Source organism: Epargyreus clarus, unplaced genomic scaffold, assembly GCF_041222505.1.
Source record: "Epargyreus clarus isolate Ecla_fem2 unplaced genomic scaffold, WU_Ecla_fem_2.2 ptg000006l, whole genome shotgun sequence".
Classification (NCBI taxonomy): Eukaryota; Metazoa; Arthropoda; class Insecta; order Lepidoptera; family Hesperiidae; genus Epargyreus; species Epargyreus clarus.
The window spans coordinates 10,984,151-11,008,536 of record NW_027332214.1 but is presented as its reverse complement, the minus strand read 5'-3'; the positions used below and the strand labels follow the sequence as shown (position 1 = coordinate 11,008,536).

At 36.5% G+C, this 24,386-nt stretch overlaps 1 protein-coding gene across 1 annotated transcript in view; it reads right to left on the bottom strand.

Annotated features, from left to right (window-relative positions):
* The window catches only part of LOC140742957 (uncharacterized), an 84,595-nt gene that overhangs the window by 34,951 nt on the left and 25,258 nt on the right, over positions 1–24,386 (bottom strand). Inside the window, exon 4 of the mRNA XM_073074066.1 lies at positions 17,124–17,197. Within this exon, the coding sequence (XP_072930167.1) occupies positions 17,124–17,197 (74 nt within the window). The remainder of the gene's footprint in view (positions 1–17,123; positions 17,198–24,386) is intronic.

Genomic DNA, 24,386 nt, shown 5'->3' with positions numbered 1-24,386 from the left:
TTTATGATTATTACATTTTATATGTACTAATGCAGTAAATACTTAGTGCATGTGTTGAAATTACGAGTAGATGTGTAATGTAAGAAACTTCTGAAACGGATCCGAAGTGTAAAGTGAATAAAATAAAAATAACATTTATTAGTCAAGTATACAATTTCTATAACCAAATTATTTCATTAGACTTTTATAATCTTTGCCAATTATTAATTATCAATCTATCCAGTGTTTCACCGACCAAATATCGATCCAACAGTTTGTGCTTACTAGAAATTTTTAAACTACGATCCCTGACAAACGAAAAAGAGATAAAGAGACTATTAATAACAGGAGTAGTAAAATGATAGACATTCTTGTAATAGACAATTGAGCAAAATATTACCATACATATCTCCTAACCAATAAGCTTCTTAACAAGAATCGAGTGTAACGTAATAATCCAGTCGGGGTGTGCGACGTGCGGATATGATCTTCATTTTATGCGCAGACACGTTGCATCCAACTACATCGACACTTGGGTGGATTCACGGAAGAAATGCCGCAGAAATAATAACGATATCTGACTGTAACATATTTTACTGAATATTAGGTAAACCTAAATCAATATTGAATTATTTGAAAAGCATGGGTTGTACTCTATTATACCATTGTTGATGGGCTCAAATTTGGCTTCATGACTGTCCAGGGTTTCGATCCCAGGCATGTAAACCAGATTTTACAAAATTGTGTTAGAACAGAAATTAAGTAAGTAGCTTTTAACGCAGCTGTTATTAAACAGAAATAGGTGTGTGGTGGTTCTTCAAAAGTCGAACCACAAAGGGTTCTACCTTCGCGGATAGGGCCGAAGCGAATCACCAGAGTACCATTGACCATTGAACAGAAACTCTGGCTTAAGCTCTAGTTATGTTTTGCGTAGCCAGGATACAGAAAGACCGAAATGATTTATTATATAATATTTAATTTAAACCGAATATTACACGGTTTCATTAAATCTAAACTAAATTATAACTACCTAACCTAAAATGGTGACTTGCTACGGCGATGTTAGCATCCAGAGTGAATTCCCACGTTCGGAACTATGTGATGGAAACGGAGCGGTTGTGCGGAGTCAGCGTACCCACGGCACGGTGGCAGTGCAGGATCGAATGACTTCTTCATAATTTTCTTTAAGGCCAACGCCTAACTATGGCGGTTAAGGCCAATATGAAACACGCTTACGTTAAGAGACAAACATTGCGCAGTAAACAATAAACATATTACACAAATTAATCAGAGGTCCAATCGGAGGGTCGATAAATCTTTCGATTCGAGATAATAATCAGTAGGCCGTTCAATAATCTGATAGCATTCGGCAAAGTTGCGATAGGTTTCGATTTGATTAAGAAACTTATTCACCTCCGGGACATGGTCTGGTGGTCTTCAGGAAACTGTTCACGAAAATCCGAAGTTCACTTGGCTTCACTTAATTATAGTGCGATCTGATGTTAGGGCGGATTCGTAATTACAGCTACATCTGCTTGCAAAATAAAATAAATGTATCTATGTATCGATGTGTCACTTCGGGCTTCTTTACAATCGGGAGTCTGAGAATAGAAATCGAGGCATCTAATTAAAATAAATGTGTCTTTAATGATGAAGTGGTGGATTATGGCTAAAATACTTATACCTATTCTCCTGAGAGGACACTAGCAGTGGGACAGTAATAAGTTGACAACCTAAAACAGGCTTCTGTAATCATCATACAGATTTCCACTAAACTGTATTTGTTTTATAATATAGAAGTAACAGACGAGCATGCAGCCTACCTAATGGTAAGTGGCTACTGCCGCCTATACATCTATAATCGACCTCAGATAAAATTAGATTACTGCTTAAGGTCGGCCGCAAGTGCTCTGCTACTCCTGAGGACTAAGGAGGAATGCCTCGGAAAGTAGGTTTTTTATGACACCCTACAAACTAGAACCCAGCAGCGCTTAACACTGTTATTAGGAAGAAATATGTTTAGCGGTGGTGCCGCTGAAAAATTCAAAATATAACTAAGTAATTAATAACATTGAATTCCCAACAATAAGGCTACTTAGGGAATAAACCCGCAATTATTTACAGTAGCCAGCTGAATACGTAAGTTTGACGTGGCGGTCGCTCGGAATAAATTGTCATCAATAATACGAAAAAACGGTTGGCTCTGACACAGAACAGATGAGCGATGGCGGAATGGCGGAATCTATATACATAATAAGAATGTAAGCTTCGCGTGTTTGTACTTCGAATATTATATTAGCAAAAAGTAGTTAGGGAATCAGGAAATGAGTCGTTGTCAATCCATTATTGTCCCCGTGCTGAGCAAGGTTCTCCTCTCAGAATGAGAAGGATTAGGCCATAATGCGCTGGTCAAATGCGTATTGGTGGACTTCACATACTTTTGAAAACTTTTTTTTAAGAAATTCTGACACGCATGTTCCCTAAAGATGTTTCTTTTACCGTAAAGCAAGTGATAATTAATTTCTAACATAACTTCGAAAAATCAAAGAATTTGAACCTTGCGCTCCTCGATCGAGAGGCCGAGTTTCAACCATTAGGATAACATACAATAAAATTAGTAATAATAGCAATTTCTATCATATTTACATTTTTTTCTATCTGTTTGACTGTGTGGTGAAATTACACCAATACTACAATTCAATGTATTAACAATATATTCATAATCTATTCAGGTATCTTGACTTAACATTTAGTCCTTATTTCATTCTAATTGACCCACTTAATCAAAGCTTATAACAAATTAAAGTCAAAAAATATTTCTAACATTCCATCGGAGAATTTCAGTTTACCGGTATGCTCTGTAATCTTTATAGATGGCGTTGTGTAATTTACCTTATACTCTGTACCCTTACCATGAGTTTTCAAAACATCCCACAATTTTACGTTACGTTTAGTCAATCCATTATTCTGTTCCGTTTGATTCAGTACACTGTGTAAACATAACAGTATGTAAGTGCTCAAGTCTTTTTTCTGCCTCACATGTTCGCAAAAAAGAGAGACAATACATAAAACGCTATTTTGTCAATTTAGACATTTAATGTTACGTTACTGACACTATAGTTCTTATACAATCCGCTAGGGGCGCTGATTGGAATTTGTATGGGTAAATACGTAAACAAATACCAAAACAGTCATATTTGTCATAACGTAAAAGTCATGGTAAGGGTACTGAACACAGCGAACGAAGCCGCAAGCAGAGCTTGCTAAAAAAATAAAACATTATTTACACGCGTTAGTCTTGGATACATTGAAAGAGAACGTGACCAAATTATGAAACACGTGTGGATGAGATATGTACGTTCATTTTAATACTGTTCGTTAATGAGTTCGTGTACATCTTTACTTGGAAGAGTTATGCGAAGTTCACAAAGATATGAATGGTAAAGTTAATAGATATATAATAATAATGAGATCTATTTGACTACGTCAGTCCTTCAAGTCAATGACGTGCAGTAGAGTATATAGTCTCTGAAGGTGTAGAACCATTTGAGTTTCGACAATTGAGGCACTCCTGACACGCCTATTTCTGCCTAATAACATCAGTGTTAAATGCTACTATGTTTTGCTTTGAAGGGTATGTAAGGAAGACATACTTAACCGAGACGTTCCAACTTAGTCCTCGAGGGTAGCAACACATATAATGCCAAATTACATCATTTACCAAATGACTTAACGAACTTTGACATATGAGGTGTTGTTGGATTCATTTAAATTGTGGAGTGACATGGGCTATTACGAGTATATTATTAACAGTCAGGTTTTCATAATAATTCTTTAGTTATCGAACACAAGTATCATTTACTTAAAAAAGTAGGTAGAGTTGAAGCTAGTTATTGAGTAGAGTTAGCTGTTGTCTCTTACGACACCCAAGGGACGGAAAGGGTCCTATCGCTTGCTCCGGGGATGGCTATCAGTTATAATACAAATAATTTTATAATTTGGCAGTTGAAGGAAGTTTGTTATTTCATCTGAAAACTCTAGAGGGTGAGAAAAAGTATGAAACACGATGCCTTCGAGGATCTTAAGCTTGATTTCGATATATATTATTCTCTTTTTTTTAATATTTCAAGGATATTTCTTATATTATTTTTTAAGTTTGCTGAAATATAATATAAATGTTTGTTTTGAATGTAAAGAAGTCAAAAACTATTTCCATAAAATTTAAACGAAAGTTTTATCGTGATGTTGTGAAGTTTTTTATTCTATGATCATTGATCATGTATTTCTGTGGGATAAATCACACTGTACTTAGTGTGATTTATCCCATCTAATTATAATTCTAGATTTATTCTTGAATATAATTCATAATGAATATAGGTATATTTTGAAGGTGTAGAACCCTTTGTGGTTCGACTCCGGCGGCACCACCGCCACACCTATTTCTGCCTTTTAACTGCAGTGTTAAGCGCTGCTGTGCTGTGGTTTGAAGGGTGTGGTAAGGGAGACATACTTTTCCGAGGCGTTCCAGCTTAGTCCTCAGGAGTAGCGGCGCATCTGTGGCCGACCTCATGTAAGAATATCTAATCCTATCTGGGGTTGATTACAGATGTCATTAGGCGGCAGTAGCCACTTACCATCAGGTGGAATGCATGCTCGTCTGCTACTCCTATATTATAAAAAAAGGATCAGTTATAGCTGTATTATACAGGTACGATCAGCTATAGCTGATTACAGATGCATTGCTAGTTCGCCTTACCATGTTAGTCGGTATTCATCGCTGCATGCTACCTTAAGAACTGCTTCACACTTCAAATAAGTGTAAAAATGGTGGTTACCATTACTCAAATTTTATATTTATAGTTCAATGTCTTTATACAGATTTAAAGCATTTATATAGGTTAATGGTAAACGTGATAGTTGATTTTAACCAGCTTCATTCTAAATTTTCAACTTCATTTTTACTTTATCACAAAACTGAAGTTCGTTTGGTCTGTGGCGTATCGTAATGTACTTAACCGCTCCAACGAGAACAAAAGCGTTTGAAAGCTCCATTCCGAAAGCTTTAGGAAAATTGGACGTTCCAATTTACAAAACATGTAGCGACCTTGTTGTGGAACAGCTAAGATACTCAATCCGCGGCCCGCAGTGCTAAAAAACATTTTTGTTTTCAAAATCAAAAATTTCCGTTTTGAAGCAAAATACAATTTTTCATATTTTCCGTGGAGTTTCAAATCCGAAATTTTCAAGTTTTTGGAAAGAAAAAAATATTTGAGTAATGTTTTGACACTTATATTTCCATCTTATTGTTTTTTTAATAACTTAGGGAAGTTCAAGCGAATATAACATTTTGTTACTTAAAATGATGTTGGACGCACACAAAGACGAGTACACAAGATAAGGGCCAAAATTAAAGAAAAAAATTTGGAGATGTCTTACTGCAAGAATCGAACCCGGACAGGATGTATGCCTAGAAGGATGTATGTAATATTATTCTGAAAAGTCTCAGTTTCATTTTCAACAACCACTTAATGTATCAACAACACATTTTGTCCGCGTCAAAGAAAATTTAATTTTACCATATTATTTGACGACAGACTCATAGCAGTGGCCATCTATATAAGGATCCTGGACTGTCCGTTTTCCATTTCCTTCACATAAAAAGATATTTTCGTAATAATCCCAACTAGTGGGTGTGTACCGTTCGTTAGCACGAGTGTTATTGTGGCTAGCCAAGTGCGGCTAAGGACCCTCGCGGTGACGCTGGTGTTTCCATAAGCCAGTGTTCATGCCAATGCCAATACGCAAATGATGCATACTTATCATAAGTAACACTAACGTATTAATTTATGAATGCATGGAAAACGCATGCGACATTTAGATATTAAGTTTAGTATGAAGGTGGTAGAGCCCTTTGTGGTTCGACTCCGGCGTCACCACCGCTACACCTATTTCTGTCTAATAACAGCGGTGGTAAGCGCTGTTCTATTCTAGTTTCATGAGGTAAGGTATACTGGGGTGAAAAAACACCTGAGACCCACGTAAGAAATTAATTTAATCTGGGATTGATTATAGAAGTCCATGGGCAATCAACACCCTCGTCAGACGCACTAAAACACAGTTTGCACCCTTAAAAATATATACTTAAACACAATTTAACGTATTACTATAATCCAAAATAACGTTTTATTATTAAGATGAAAAATTAAAATGATTTATTGCTGCGTTACTTAGCAAATTCACGTTACATCTACGAATAATATGTTTTTTTTCGGCACCCTTTCTCTTATAAAATGTAACTCGACGCGCCATTACCCCAGTAATGGCGGGCTGTTGCACTTTATGTCCTCACGTATGTATAATCAATTTCATAAATTATTGTTCTATCGTAAAATTTACAAAACGTTTTGTATATCTACAAAGTATCTGTTAATTTATTATCTACGTAAGTTATTTAGGTAGTATTATATTTTAAGTAAATTAGTAATAACGTAAAAAATATGGTTATATCAATTTTCCATATTTAGATGTTTTTGATTTCTTCGGATAAAAGTTCTTGTTTCGCATACAAAATAGAATCAAAAGTTCAAAAATTATATTTTAAACATGCTTAATATAATTAAAAAATAATGCTCCACGTAATATTTCTTTTAAAATTTGAAATAAACATGTTAACTATAAATACGGATTTTAAAAACGTAAAAACATTTAAACCTAAAACAAAAACGTCGTTTAAACGAAAAACGAAAACGAAACCAAATAGGTAACGGAGTGAAGCTCCGTGTAAACGAATTGTCTCCGATTGTTAGCGCTGGCGTCGGCCCACAACGGATAGTAAACGGATTATTGCTGCAAGCTAGCCGGTGGGCAAACTTTTAAAGGTTTTTGGTATTTACCAGACTGCGAAGAGAAATGTTTTTGGGTTGTTGGCGCTGGCGTCGGCCCACATCGAATAGTAAACGGATTATTGCTGCAAGCTAGCCGATGAGCAAACTTTTAAAGGTTTTTGGTATTTACCAGACCGCGGAGAGAAATGCTTTTCGGTTGTTGGCGCTGGCGTCGGCCCACATCGGATAGTAAACGGATTATTGCTGCAAGCTAGCCAAAACAGCAGCTCTCTATATACATACAGTATTAAATGAAATAGTGGCCGTTTATCGTAGGGAGTACTTTATACTCGTTTGCATTCTACTAATAAATTAAAAAGAAGGAAATAATTGACGAGTCCTTTAAATTTCCGCTACAAATCCACAACACAACAAAATCATTTCAAACATCCAAAGAAACCAACCACACATTATCATAAATGGACCGATTATGTACTCATTACGTAAGTCAAGTCCGCATAACTACGCGTCAGCACTATGGAACTACTGGCCTTTACCCATTTATCAGCCTCTTAACACTTGCGACGAAGTTCCGGAAGTTATTATAAGTTTTTGTCGTAATCTTGCCGAATGCGCGACCCGGCCATAACTCGTTTAGACATTGAAGTGAATTGAAAATTACTTTTATGACTACGTTTTTCTTTTTGGAGTTGGCGAGGATGGCCCCAGGATCGAATTTCTAAAGTTATGCACGTTTTAGAGATTAATTATCACTTGCTATAACGTTGAAGGAAAACATCGGGACTAAACGACACTTAAGAGTTCTTAAAGGTTTGTGAAGTCTATCAAAACGAAACTGGTCAGGGCGGTAGACTAGTACCTCCCCTACTCTAGGAAGAGATCCGTCCAGCAGTGGGTCGGTAATAGTTTATAACTTCTTTTGACGCGTTTAGAAAAAGTGATTCAGTTTCATTCACATTATAAATATAGTGAGCTAATCCCATTGTTAGTGAACTACCTGTATTGTCTAGAATATCCTCTGAGCACTTCTAACAACCTTTACAAACTTGTAAGAGCTAATTGAATCTGTGTCTAACACTATCAAGACACCTTGCAACAAAGGATTGTAATCATAAGATCCTGAGAAAACTGCAACAGCTTTTTCTCGCACTTACAATAAAATTAGCAAATATTAAATGCATTCCTGATAATAAGATATATTGAAGCTGTTTCGTCGTAGTATTCTGATACCGGGATCCTGGGATCCCGGGACTGAACGGGATCCCGCACGGGATTCAAATCCCGGCAAATTAATATGTAGCCGTTATTCAGTGCGCAGACTGAACTGTTTTGAGCGATTTTGTAAGTTACATTGCGCGTTTACTGCTTAACCTACTAGCTAATAACTGAATCCCGCAAATATCGAGATTCTCTTACGGGATTGCATTCACTAAGTGTGAGTAAAGTGCATAGTGCCTCGTTCTACATTTTCACGGACAAAGAAGTTTCATGTGAGCCTTGCGTGGACGAAGACCGAGAATTTAAGTGATATGGTAGGGTTGCCAGTCTTAAATAAAAAAGCCGAATATTGCATTTTGTTTCTATGATATTTAGTTCCAGAAGGCAGCCTAATACCGCTGATAACAAAATAAGATATTATAATGAATCTGAATCATTAAATTTTTCTTCTTTAGTTAACATTCAGACTTTAGCTCTCATTTCGCGCACCTGCGAACGCCTACTGGTAAAATATTCCGTGGAGCAAAAAAGCTAAAAGTGAGATAGGCCAGATACAAAATATTTTTTTGTGCAGAGACCAGCATACAGTCCACCTTATGGTAAGTGGCTACTACCGCCCAAGGACATCTGTATTCAACCCCAGATTGAATTAGATATTCCTACCTGCGGTCGAAGTCCGATGCGGTGCTACACCTGAGGACAAAGCTGGAAAGCTTCAGAAAAGTATGTCTCCCTTACCACACTCTTCGAAACAGAACACAGCAGCGTTTAACACTGCTGTTATTAGGCAGAAATAAGTGTAATGATGGTGACGCCGGAGTCGAACCACAAATAGAACCTTCAAAATCGTTCTTCTTTAGTTAACGTTAAGACTTTAAGCTCTCTTATCGCACACCTGCGAACCCCGATTCATACAATATTCTGCTAAGCAAAATCCCTAAAAGTTAGATAGCCACACAAATATTTGACCAGAAACGGTTACAAAGCTAAAGCTAACCGGATATGTTTGTCTAGCAACCCTAGATAGAATGAAAGCTGATTTTATGGTCTGTTTTATGTACAATTTGCAAAGTGCTTACGTCAGGTGGTGGTCGTAAAACTACTGATGAATTGGAGTGCAATATGGATATGGGGAGCTGTTATACTCAAGGATAGATGCCGTCAACTCGTGGCTAGATGATACAAATAGAATATGGCCTTGGGTAAAGAGGAACCTTTGTCATATAACACGTAGTCTTTTAAATAATTGGCATATAAAAATTACAAATTTGTAGAAAAAGAGGGCAGGTAAATAATATTAATATTTTAAATTAGTTACCTATTATAATTCGCCTTTTGACTATAATGTTATATGTATTTTGTTCGGTTCTGTACAAAAAACATTATAATTTACAAAAAGGAGGTATAAGTTAAAGAGAGATAGGATAGTCCTTTGTGGTACGACTCCGGCGGCACCACCACCACACCAATTTCTGCCTATTAACAGTAGTGTTAAGAAGCTTCTGTGTTCTGGTTTGAAGGGTGTGGTAGGGGAGACATACATACATACATACATAACATTTCCGAGTCGTTCCAGCTTAGTCTTCATGGGAAGTAGCGTATCTGTGGCCGATCTGAGATAGGAATATCACATCCTATCCGGGGTTGATTACAGATGTCCATGGGCGGCAGTAGCCACTTACCATCAGATGGACTGCATGCTCGTCTGCTGCACCTATATTATACAAAAGTATGGTTCCTTTGCCTTATTTTGTGTAAATAAAAAATAGGTTCTTCTTATTTATTTTCAAATTAAATAAAATGAAACGTTTCACGTTGCGTGGAACCTTAAATCCATTGATAAAATAAACTCCTTTGCAAAAAAAACGGGCACCTTACACACACACTTTACCTTAGCTTTTCTATGGGTAAATATTATTATATTTTTAGTATGTCATTAGCTTGGATGACTAGAAATTTCTTATTATCAATGAGAATCTAGTTTTTTAACACTTTTATCCTGGTATCGGTGTTTTAGTCAATGTAAACAGAGAGCCGTGTTAAAATGGACATTTTTATGGGTATAATGAAATTAAGACTACGAGTATTTTTATGGTATTTTAATAAAAGAGACATTAAAAAATAAAAATTAATAACGAGTATGACCTCCTCTTGCAGCGATTACGGCATGTAATCGTCTTGGCATGCTTCCCACCAGGCTTTTGATGGTGTCCTGTGGAATGTGTTCCCACTCAGTCGAGATTACACGTTTAAGCTCTCTGATGTTTTGTGGAGGTGGTTGGACAGATCGTACTCGCCTTTTTAGGAGGTCCCAAACATGCTCAATGGGGTTAAGGTCGGGGCTCCGCGCTGGCCAATCCAAACGACGAATACCGACCTCTTGCATATAAGCATCTACGTCGCCAGAACGGTGGGCCCGAGCATTATCGTCCATGTAAATGGCATCTTCACCAATTACAGTCAGTGCGGGTTGTGCATTTTGAGAAAGGATTTCTGTTATGTACCTATGCGCATTTAGTGAGCCATTTTCTATGAATACTATCTCGGTACGATAGTTGGAAGTTACGCCCGCCCAAAACATAACGGACCCTCCACCATAAGGGGTGATTTCTTCAAAACACACATCGGCATAGCGTTCCCCTGGTCTTCGTAACACTCGCCGACGTCGGTCCTCACCATGCAGACAAATTCGAGCCTCATCGGAGAAGAGTACGCTACTCCAGTTACCTGGTGTCCAAGATAGGCAATTTCTAGCGAACCTCAACCGCGCAATCCGGTGCTCACGGAGTAACTTGGGGGCCCGCGCTGGTCGTCGACTACGTATATCAGCAGCTAAAAGTCTTCTCCTCACAGTCCATAGGCTAACTTGTGCTCCTCGTACCTCTTCAAGGTTTCTTTTGAGGTCTATGTAACTGCATTTGCGGTTCCTCAGCGCCTGAGTCACTAAAAAGCGATCGTCTCGCGGCTGTGTGCAACGTTTTCTCCCAGAACCTTGCCTTCTCTGAACGGAACCTGTCTCTTGGTATCGAGTCCAGGTTCTTTGTACGGTTGAACGACTCACGTTTAACCGCTGTGAGACGTAACATTGGCTACACCCCTCTTCCAGCAGCGCTATAATTTTACTAGCTCTCATTGCTTTTTCTGCCATTACGATAGACACAAAGATATCTGTTTTAAGTCACAATAAGGCAGAATTATGCGATAAACATAAATTGTTGTACTAAAAATAACGAAAAGTTACTTTTAGTTGCTTGATAACCTTTTAACCGCAAACCCGCGAAAAGTGTCACAAAATGAAAAAGGGATTAATAATTTAAAAAACAAAAGTTTTGAATTTGGAATGAACTTTTTTTCATACCCAGACTCTTTATTAAGTGCCAGTAACATAGTTTGGCTATTAAAACCTCTGAAGAACTAAATTATTACCAATAATGTTAAAAAATCAAACCCGCCCGTTTTTTTTGCAAAGGAGTGTATATAAAGCGATTCCTTCGGCGTCCTCGAGCAGTAGATTATAGACTTATAAAAGTTATAGATACGACTCTTGCCTTCTCAGAACCGTTTATTGGATTTTAAAACGTCCCTTGAATAGAAAACGATAAGCCTTTCTCTGAAGTGACAAAGAGTCTATGCACTATTCATCTTGAATTATTCCGCTATCCGAGGAAGAATGAAAGGAATTTTATTATGCTTTATGATGAGACTTAGAAAAGGTGGCCTGGCCTTATAATTTATTATAAGATAAATAGGTCACAACAATTATTATTATATAGTCGCAGCATAGTATATCTAAGTATTGTTTAAATTTAACTGTATGTTGTATCCATACAATATATACAATACATACACATACATATTGTGGTAGTTTAATGCGGTGTAAATTAAAATGTTCAAAATTATATTTTTTATAAAAAAATATAATTCGATAAAAATAAAATAAAATATTAATCGAGGGTTTTGTATATATTTTAAGGTGGTAGAGCCCCATCTATTTCTGCAATGCTGTGTTCCGATTCGAAAGGTCTTACTCGTATAAGGGAGCCATACTTTTTAAGAGTAAACTTGATGTAGTATGTACAGTAGATAATCTACAATGTAGATTATCTACATCCACCCAGCGTTGAGTAGAAGAAAATGCCATCAGGCATATATAAGTTCCCCCTTTTGTTAATTTATTTTTAGATGCAATATATAAATAAAATAAAATAAATACGGAAAGTACTGCCTACTGGGAGTACTGTGTTAGAGGCAAATAGAAATACCATATTTTTAAGTTAGTATACAATATGTACACTGCATTTATAATATATACCATCATACATTAGTAACGGATTGTTGTGAAGTAGTTTTAATCCTAACTTAATAGCATGGATTGCCGCAAAGTAACGTCTGATACAATTAACTATCTACCATAGTTTTGCAATTCCTAATAAAACAAGTAGCTACCACCGATTACAGTCGCTCAACGGTAGTTCCAAAACTTATCTCTGTCCAATCCAAAGATTAGGGCGATTAATAAGCAGGCTCGTGACAACGTGACACTCCAGTCGACATTGACAAATGGAGTCACTGCTTTCAATTATTGAAGCCATCAGATTTTTGCCTCCAAGACACCTGTCTCACGATTTGGCAACTAAATTATTATAGCTGATTTGAATCTTTTAAATAACGTTTATGAACTTAGTTTTGAGATCGACAGCTGATTTATTGGCCTATTGAAATTAGTTTTATAAATCAATCTCAATATTATAAATACTATTACGGTTATGAAGTTATGATTAGAAATAAATTGATGCTTATTTAATTAAACTTTGAAGTTAATCACGAAACTAATCATGACTAAGGGTCAAGGTATCGGGAGTAAATTCATAGGAAATTGCTTGAAATATGGCTTAAAAGTCGAAGGAACTGTTTGTGGTTCGACTCTAGAAACACCGCTGCCACACCTATTTCTGCCTCATAACAACAATGTGAAATAATACTCTGTGTTCTGGTTTGGAGGGTGTAGTGTGGAAGACCTTTAAAAGAAGCGCTTGAACTTAGCCATCAGGTATAGCAATACACATGTAGCCATACTCAAGTAGTATTTATCACCAAATACAGTTATTTGCTCCACGCACGGAAATATGTATTTGTCTTGCATATTCGCTGAATCTTAACTTTATTCTCTTGATTATATCAAAAATTCTAAATAAATTGCATTTTCATTTGCGTCTTCAATTTAATTTTACAAACCAATCGAACTGATATGTTTTTAAAGTTTCTCAATGACAGTTTAATATAGTTGCCTGTTTTCAAATACTAGACTAGTGGAGCATGCGACACGTGCTCTTAATTTTACTGCATATAGAAACTCATATCCCATTGAAAGTTTAGTTTACTAAAGTTTAGTACAATACCGATAAGAGGAAATACCATTTAGTGCAATATGTTGACAAGTTTCCCAACTTGTTTAATTCTTCCTTTATAACTATATAATTTTATAATTATTTTTATAGAAATATTTTTGTATTTATTAGAAGTAGAATAGTTTTAACCCTAGTTATGACACATAGAAGGTATATAACCAACTTTCTATTTTTATTTTGGCAAGTAGGATCGAGATATAAGCACTTTACCCATGAGCATAATGCAACATTCGGTGGTAAGGTCCAAAAGTAAGTAAGAATTCCCCTATAGAGCCCCGATTCCCGATGTGAAGGTGGTAAAAACCTTTGTCGTTTGACTCCGGTGGCACCATCGCCACACCTATTTCTGCCTCATAACAGCAGTATTAGGCGCTGCTGTGTTTCGTTTTGAAGGATGTGGTAAGGGAGACATACTTTTGCGAGGCGTTCCAGCGTAGTCCTCAGGAGTAGCGGCGCATTTGTGGCCGACCTCAGGTAGGAACATCTGATCCTATCTGGGGTTAATTACAGAATTCCACGGGCGGTGGTAGCCACTTACCGTCAGGTTGACTACATATTAGTTTGCTACTTCTTTACTGCACTACCATAATATTGCAACACTCTGTGATAAGGCCGAAAGACTTACGAGTAGCTTACTAATTCTTAAACTCCCGTATAGCTCCGCGAATATTTCAGACAAAACATTATACGAACAAAGTCTACCTGCATATCATTTTAAAGCGTCATGCATTATCCAGAACGTCTAATGCTCTACTCAAAAATTCTCCACTCGGTCCTCATTTGCATGGTAAAGGAGAATTGTGAAATCAGATGCACCAACCGATATGAATGCGAAATGCATGTACTCGTATGTAGATAAGAGCTGAATTCATATTAGCAAGGTGTAAGTCAGACAGTTACATGTACAGGGTGTAAGTCAGATAGACCATTTTCTATTTTTAAATAAAAGTGGAAAATTACGATTTATGAAAATTCGGTATTATCTACCCTAACCTAACGATAAGGCAGACTGACTACCTGGTGGAAAGCAGTCACCGTCGCCTATGGACATTTCAACACCAAAGGAGTCACCAATGCATTGCCGGCTTTGAAGAAGAGCTCTTTTTGCACCCTTCTTGAAGAGTCCCATGTCATAGTGCTCAGGGAATACCTCAAGAGCAAGTTCATTCCATATTTTGCACATACGTTTTGACGTTGCATTGACGTCAACCGATTATTGTCACACAGCTGGGCACAGGATTCTTAGAAGAGATTCTAAGTGAGAGGGGCTTAGGACACAGCCAACGCGTTGGTCCAGAGCGAATTAGTAGACTTCACTTAACTTAACAAATACGCGGAAAAAGTAATGGCTGTAGTGTTCAATCTTACTATAATTATATCTCATACTAGCTAACCCAGCAAACTTTGTACTGCCTTAAAAATCTATTTATCAATAAATATGTTTCACGTAAAATATAGCCTATGTTACTCGTAGATCTACATTATCTACTCGTACTCGTAGATCTTTCGAATGGTGAAAGAATTTTTAAAGTCGGTCCAATAGTTTTTGAGCTTATTCATTACAAACAAACAAACAAAGTTTTCCTCTTTATAATATTAGTATAGAAGTATAGATTAGCCACCATTGAGGAATTTGCAAGTATAAACTCCTATTGTATACTATAAACATACTTTGTACTTAACTTGTTATAACTACTTTATAAGTCTAAGTTTTTTGAAACTCAAAGAGTAACAACTGTTTATTATTGTGTAGGTATGCTAACAAACTTCAGATAGTTCAAAACTACGCTCTCATAACTTCTGTTTATTAAAACTCAACAAACTTTGACTCCTCCGATATTGCTATTGGCGATCTAGATATGAATTAACCAAGCAACGCCAAGTTTCACAAGAGAATTTCATTGAGAAAATTACTTTAGGCTGTCTATGGAGCGAGCGGTTTAAAAACGCCGAAATTAATTTCGTATAAAAAGTTAATAAAATTTTACAACATTTAAGAGCAACACGTTCGATTGCTTTTCGTACTTTTTTCAGTCTTTCATTCTACTAAAGTCAATTTGCAGGAAATTACCTTACAGTTACCTAATAGATTTAACGAGAGCAAACGATTGTACATCAAGTCAGAGCGTTTCAAGCGCTTGTGCGTTTTATCCGCCCACTTTGTGGAGAGCCTAATATAGTGCCGGCAGCTACCTTCCACGTGAACAGGCAAGGGCAAGACGTGATGTTTGCTTGACTACTACCAATCTTCATTCAACCCACAAATTCTAAGTAAAACTTTACCTCATTTTCTCTGCAATGAATTTGTATAGCGAAACTGCCCACTGGCGGAATTTTGTGTGCTATGATCACTGCGTTACATCAATTTATGAATGGGGGATTAAACACTCGCCATTAGTGGTCTCTGCTCCAATATTTTATACATAATATTTACTGAAGCAAATAAAACGCCAACGCTTGCATTAAATTCACGCGACGCGGTTTTATTGTATACTTAAAAAATACGATGTATTAAACTTGAATACATATTAAGCACACGGTTTAATATCGTTAAATCCAAGCAAGATTTGAAGTGTCACCACTTATTTCACTTCATTTCATTTCATTTCACACTTTGAAGGTGGTAGAACCCTTTGTGGTTCGACTCCGGCGGCACCACCGCCACACCTATTTCTACCCAATAACAGCAGTGTTAGGCGCTGCTGTGTTCCGTTTTGAAGGGTGTGGTAAGGGAGATATATTTTCCGAGGCGTTCCAGCTTAGTCCTCAGGGGTAGCGGCGCATCTGTAGCCGACCTCAGGTAGGGATATCTAATCCTATCTGGGGTTGATTACAGATGTCCATGGACGGCAGTAGCCACTTACCATCAGGTGGACTGCTGCTCGTCTGCTACTCCTATATTATAAAAAAAACTTGTAGGTTGTAGGTTTTATAAACACATGAAGATATAATTTACTTTACTACCATCTGGCACATGGCATACATATCTATACATATCTAGGCGTCTGCCAAATTTAGTTTTCCGGCTCCATACACGCAGTATGTGTTTACTACACGAAACGGTTTAGCGTGTTTTCCTCATGTTTTCCTCATATCATAAATTCGTTACCGTTCTACATCAAGGTTGAACCACCTTCATACATCCAAATAAGTCATTTGTATTCATAGTTTCTTTACTGATACGATGATACTGAACGTTTTGAAAAACTATAGTTACTACAAGTTTTTGCCCGCGGCTTTGCCCGCGTTTAAAAGAAAATAATATGACATACTAACACACATAAAACTGAAAATTCGTACCTTCATTGGAAAATTGGTCGTACCAACTCTGAAATCTTCATCTCATGTCTTCGGCTCATGGACATAAACTTTGCTAAAGATCATCACTTGAGCAAATGCAAAGTTTACGATTCAATCCTTATTAATATCGATTAAAGTAATCGATTTTTTGGTCCAAAAGATCGATTCTCCGATTAATCGACCTTCGATCGCCATCCTTAGTTCCCGTGGGATTTCCGGGATAAAAACTATTCTATGTCCTTTCTCGGGTCTCAGACTATCTTTGTACAAAATTTCATTAAAATCGGTTCAGTGGTTTAGGCGTGAAGAAGAGACAACCAGACAGACAGACAGACAGAGTTACTTTCGGATTTATAATATTAGTAAAACTTACCTTGAACCAAGCCATAGTGGAATCATCGTACAAAACCACCCACTCCTCGGACCAGGAGTTCCACAGATATTTTCCTGCGAACAATAACAATAGTAAATTACATTGGAATCTGCCGAAACTTATGCGTAGTGGGTTAAACTTCTTGACAATAACATAATTATATGATATAATGCTTTAGTTGCATGGGAGGAGGAGGATAGAAGAAAATAATCGAACTAATAAATTAATGTACTGATGATGGATCGAATGTACTCGTACGTTTTAAACTTGTTTTTTTATAATATTTTTTATAAGATGGGCAAACGAGCTTGCGATCCACCTGATATTAAGTTGTCACTTCCATTCATTGACATCTGTGACCAATTCCATAAAAAAGAGGTTCTAACTGAAGTCAATTTGCGTTGTCACTGAAGACTAAGATCCACTACACTCACCAATTATTTCCATAATTTCACCAGAATTCAGAACTGAGTGATGCTAAGGTTGGATGTGGCGGTGGTATCTCAGTCAAACTATACTAGGTCTACTACCCTACAAAAGTTCACAAATTTCAATTTCAAGCTCGGTACCTATTCTTGTTATTATAACGAGAATCTTCTGAGCCTTACTTCTAGAATCTCGGTCGATAACCTACATTTAAAATATAACAAAAATTTTGAGTGAAGTCGACTGCCGTGAAGCGAAGGCTAAAGCAATCAGCCGGCGCCACAATGAGTGTCGAGTGTTGAGTGTCGAGTGTCGAGTGCCAGCTCTCTGGCTCTTCATGCACAGCCGAAGAACAACTTTTGAAGTTTTGTGTAGCTCTTCCATTTCATAACGGATGAAAGTGTGTACTGTAGATTGTAAGAATTATATTCTTTTTTACTTTATTATGTTACAACACCTTCCATTCTATGTTTGTTACCAGATAGAAAAGGAAGGTTATTTTTGTTATGATATAAATTCAGCCAGCCCATTCCCACTGAAATAAGTGACTTACTCAACTGAAATTAATCACAGATGTTACAACAGAAGACTAAATTGGACTCGCTTAACACATTCTTTAAATAAGAACATATCGAAAAATCCGATGATTTGAACCCTGGGACAGGACTCCGCGAGATGTATAATTATCACGTTGAGTGTGTAAAACCCCTTATTATAAAGTGATTGAGAAGAAAAATAAGAGAATGGATAAGATAATGTATGTGTAACACATACAAATAGTAGATTATTACTAAAGAAATAGATACCGACACGTGTATCTCCTATTTCTGGTAAGGATTGTGTTTCGTAATCCCAATCACGCACAAGAGGCCCTTCCCCAGAAACCGTTTATTATTGTCTGCTTTATTAAGTAGGCACTAGTGGCTCTACTCTCGCTACAGAACTATTTCCCTTAATCTCAGAATTACGATGTAATTATTTTGTCATTTTTATCCGACGTCGAAAAAGGACGAGGTACAATATTCGGCTGTATGTTTTTTGTTATGTACATAATATGTTTATCGATTATTCCTTGATGCCTCGAAATTGAGATGATTCAAACGATTTTCTATGCAACAAATTTTCCAAGTATGACCACAATTTCATGGAAATCTGATTTTTTTATTAGATTTCATCCTCTATTGAGCCCTTAAATGACCCTAAGAATTATTTACTTCACTACTTTTAGCATCACGTTTTGGCGATTCGATCGGGATATCAAAAAGGCGCGTTTTAGCGTTTTATATTAATGTTGCATCGCGTTTTACGCATTCTGTTGCTGCATTGAGCATCCTATAGCGGCTGGGAACAGCGTTCAAATATATATGGGCTGTACCGTTTGATCACTACATCTAGCTTCCAAAAAACAGCTTAACCTAATCGCCGGTAGGTACTAAACCTTGTGTGTTTCCTGGGGCCCTTATTCCTATTGTGAATAACAATCCTAGAACACTTAGAGTATGTTACTACCTGCGATAATATAGTTAGTGCTTGATGATGCTTTAGTGCTTTTTTGAGTAAAATTCAACACTAAACAACTGTAAATGAAAGTGAAACGCTGCCAGTGTAGACATACCCTAATACCATTCTGTAATAAGAGAATATTGTTCGATGCAACATCAAAGGAGGTAAAATGGTTTTACACAGTAATGAACAACGCGGGCGAATATTGTTATAAGCCCATTTCCTTGTAATGTAGCTGTAATAAGCAACGTTCTGATATAAGCAATGTTGTAATATGAGCAGTATTGTAATATAAGCAGCGTTGTAATACACACATAAAGATCGATAAGTGTGAACTAGCTAAGTATTAGCTTACGAGTATGTACATTGTACAGTTATTATAATGTAAGTCATGATAATGATAATAGTGTTTCTTAACGATAATACACTAGGAAATAAAGAGTGAATCTAGAAACCTCCGTGTGGGTTAGCTGCGGCATTACTTATACTTGGGTTATAACTGCAGTATATTATTTTTAGTTACATTTGACTTATAGCTGCAGTATAAATGTAATGAAATAAAAAAGTACTTCTCACATGAAATGTGTAGGAGGATACATCTAACAATTAAGAGTTTTACGATTTTCGGTTCATTGGTCACTGTTAAGATAATAAAATTTAAATTCTTCAAGTGTAGTTTAAAAGACATCATTACAATTTTTCCCCTAAATATCACATTTGGAAGATTTTTTGTTTGTAACTTTAATAAAGATATTTGGAGCCTTTTTTTGTGTTCATAGAATTCTATAAACAAATCATCCCTCATGTATATTGAAAAAAAAAATACAATAACGTTGAGAGAAATACACCAAATATTCGTACATAAAATACCTACACCTACTGTTACTAAATCTATCCGATATGAACTCCATCAATACGCACAGTTTATATCCCAGTCGTAACCTCCAACTGTGACGTGTGGATGGCCCTCTGAGGAGTTTTACGGCACTGAGACCCTTTCTTATTCCGATGATCGATTCACGTGAAGATTATTTTCAGTCGCGCAGTTTCAGGAGCCACTTCTTAGTGTAAGAAAATAAGTTTTGTATTGCTAAGCCGTTGTATTATTTGTCGAAGCTGAAGTATATTAATGTAAATGGATTTATATTTTTTAATATATATGTACTGTTATATGTACATAAATATTTAATGTATATGTACTAATGGTAAAGTACCTTTTACTGCTATTTACAAAAGTTATTATAAGATTTATGTCTCTACATAGGCTCTCGAAAATAAATACTAGTACATACTTACCTACTTACCTACCTATATTTTCTAGATGTTACCTATTTACATAATGTCAATATTTCCTAAAAGATTTTCAAAAAGATAATGTCAATTTTCCGTCATAGATAGAACCTGTGACAGACAGACAGACGGACGGATAGACAGTGTAGTGTTAATATCAGAGTCCCTTTTTATTCTTTGAGTACGGAACCATAAAGATAAAAGTTTATACGTAATTTTACGGAAGATAAGCCTTTTGGGTACGGTACCCTAAAAATGAGCTTCAAAGATTATTTCATAATAAATGTTTAATAGGAAGATAAAAAACGTTGAAGCCTTTAAATCATTTCAAGTTCCTTTCAAGTACTTTGTTCGAATAAAGAGTTGATGGCAAAGGGAAATAAATTAATGATCTTCGTCAATTGTACATAAGTCATAAGAAGAGGAAGCCGCAACTGAAAATATATGTTGATATGATCATCTAAGGGAGAGCAACTGGTATATGGAACGTCATTTTTTTAATTTAAAGGGTCAAATCCTGGAAAGAAATTACCACATATTTAAAAATTATAATAATGCAATATTCATCCTTGTTACTCCTTTAGCATTTTTCGCTATTTCTTATAGTTTGTGACTCGTCTAAGAAGGCCCACTTGAAAAATCCACCTTGTGTATTTTTAATAATATCAGTAAAGTAGACTGTTTACTTGCAATTACCAAGCTAATTTACCTAGTAATTAGGTAATTTACTTGAAATTACCAAGGTAATTTACCTAGTAATTTAGTAATTAGGTAATTTACTTGAAATTAATAAGGTAATTACCAAGGTAATTTCTCATGTGTATTATGTATCAGTAAAAAATATTTAAACTTAGCTAATCTCCTAAACGTTTAAATTGACTTTGACGTGACGTCCATTGGAGGGTTGAGTATTTTTCAGAGTAATTGAGGTTACGTTTTAATCCCAGAACTCCATAGGGTAGCTGTGAAACCTTAACATTGTAACAAATAACAAACGTAACAAATGTATTGTAAATGGTATCTTGTGTTTTTTTTATATAATATGAGAGTAGCAGACGAGCATGTAGCCACATGATGGTAAGGGGGCTACTGTCACCCAGGAACACCTGTAATCAACCCCAGATAGGAATAGATTAAAAACCTCAGCCGGAACAAGAAGACTAAGGGCTAGACAAGAGAGGATAATCTAATGGTGTTCCCTCCTCCGATCCCGAAATTTAAGTGGTCGTTAACATATGTATTTCTCAAATGACTTCTTTATTTTCAGGACAAACAGCTGAAATGGAAGTGAACGCAAATGTTTACTGTTTGCGTAACAGAAATCCGATTTCGTTACTAGCTTTAACGGAATTTATTCAACTAAAATTATATATTTAGTCACTTTGGTACACCACTACACACACCACGGGCCACTTGAGGAGGTTCTTATTACAGCTACTAAAATATATGATACGGCGTATTTTTGAAATAATTTTCGTTTTCCTTAAATTACAGCAGTCGCTGTGTTCTGCTTAATGCAGATTCAGAACTCAGTCCTCACTTCTCAGGGGTAGCATCTATGACTAACCTCAAGTAGGATTCTAATCTCATCTGCGATTGATTTTACAGATGGCTACAAGCGGCTGTAGCGACTTACCATCTGGTGGTATGCATGCTCATTTGGTATCAAAATCTTATGAAAAAAAAATTATACTCAATTTTTTATTGATTAACTACTTAACTGCTCTTTAAGTTAAGGCTAACATTGTGGCAGAATGGATTTTGTGTAGTCTAAAAAAAGAACAATGTTGGAAACGATATTTTCTGACCTATTTTTACTTTTTTTATTTCCACTGGTTTTCCATATACAATAACAATATTAATCTTATAACATTCACACTTTAATGTTTAAGAACCAATCGACCGGGCAGTGCGTAGAACCTAGTGTTATGAACCTGTAGTGTATAACCTAGTATATTTATTTACTGGGCGTGCAAATATTTATCGGATTGATTACAGCTAAATTATGCACTATTCAATTACGATAGCTTATTGTTTTTGAGTAAAAACTTTTCTCGGGTAATTTTACAAATGTATTTTTTTTTATAATATAGGAGTAGCAGACGAGCATGCAGTCCACCCGATGGTAAGTGGCTACTGCCGCCCATGGACATCTGTAATCAACCCCAGATAGGATTAAATATTCCTACCTGAGGTCACCACAAATGCGCCGATACCCCTGAGGACTAAGCTGGAACGTCTCGGAAAAGTCTGTCTCCCTTACCACACCCTTCGAACCGGAACACAGCAGCGACTAACACTGCTGTTATTAGGCAGAAATAGGTGTGGCGGTGGTGCCGCCGGAGACGAACCACAAAGGACCACTTTCTAATATATCTTCTATAGTGCGACGACACCTATATGTTCAAATCCGTCAAGCCGTTTGGGCTAAAGTGCATGCCAAAGAGTGAGATGCAGTGGCGGACTAAGGTCGTCGGAGCCCTGGGGCGGAAAGTTGATTGGAGGCTCCCAGTGTAAGAAGGTGATTTGATTTTACAAAATTACATGTGTGTCATATAATTATTATAGATATTTGGTTCTGACAACTTTTTGTCAGCAACTGTATTTGGGGGCCCCCAGAATCGGGGGCCCAGGGCGGACTGCTCTTTCCGTCCCCCCATAGTCCGCGTGAGATGAGAGTGAGACATATAAGAAACATACATGATCATCATCATCAACCCATTACTGTCCCACTGCTGGGCACGGGTCTCCTCTCAGAATGAGAAGGATTAGGCCATAGTCCACCGCGCTGGTCAAGTGCGTATTGGTGTGCGTATTGGTGTTATAAATCTCTCAGTAATGCAGGTTTCCTCACGATGTTTTCCTTCACCGTTTTAACAAGTGATAATTAATTTCTAATACGCACATAATTTCGTAAAATCAGAGGTGCGTGCCTGGGATTTGAACCTCGGACCTCTCGATCGAGAGGCCGAGTTTCTTAACCACTAGGCTATCACTGCCAATACATATATACATACATAGATTTGTTCGAAAAACATTACCCTCGGCAGTCGAGCAAAAATACAGTCGTAAAGAGTGCGTTGGTCCCAGATAAGACGCGGCTGATGGAAAACTTCGGAAAAGTTTGCAAGTGGATAAAATAAAGTGTGTTCTATGGTTTAACTTTAGACTATTTGTTCAGGCTTTGTCAACAAAAGAAAAGCTTTTAAAAGTTGATAGCTTTTGGTTTAGAAATCTAAGCATAGAAATAGGTTAGTGCCTACATATTTATATGGTAAAATGCAACGTACGAGTAATGTAAAATAGTTTTATTTTTGTACGAACGGTTGCAAGTGTACTATATATTTTTATGTTTTTAACTGGAAAAAGTTTACGTTAATCTTGTTTTATTTAATACTTTATTTGTCTACTACTTCAGTGGAAATTTCTTAATATTGTTCTATTTGGTCTCGCAGTGATTTTCAAGATTACTTATAGAAAATCGTGATACTCCGGTTTTCTAGGAAGTACTGGCCGCATACATGCCGTCTTAATCACCTTAATTGTTTATGGTATCGCGGAATCATTGGTGAACATACAAAAAATACCGCCGTACAAGTGTACTTAGCACCGCCTGCGCCCAAATATTCTGGATCAATTATTATTATTGTTCCAATCCCCATGTTATAGGTGTCAAACAAAAGCATGATTCTGTAAAGAATACTAAAACAATAGTCTAAATTTTTTAAAAACCTTTTTTAGTACCTATTTACATGTTTTTAAAAGACTTCGATAATCTGTTAGAACATACATATCATGGCTAAATCACATCTATTTAATAGGATTAGACGAACATATATATTGACACGCAGACACAGCCGCAGGCGAAAGCTTGTTATTAGATAAGTGCAAGCCTCTAGCCCTCCAGGCGGCTTTAGAACTTATGTCAGAGACTAAATAATAGTTACTACCTAACTTCTATCCGCTGTCATTTATTTAACTACAGTTAGCCGAGTGAACTTTAATTCAATTTACTGTAAAAAGTTTAATAAACCTATTGTAGGT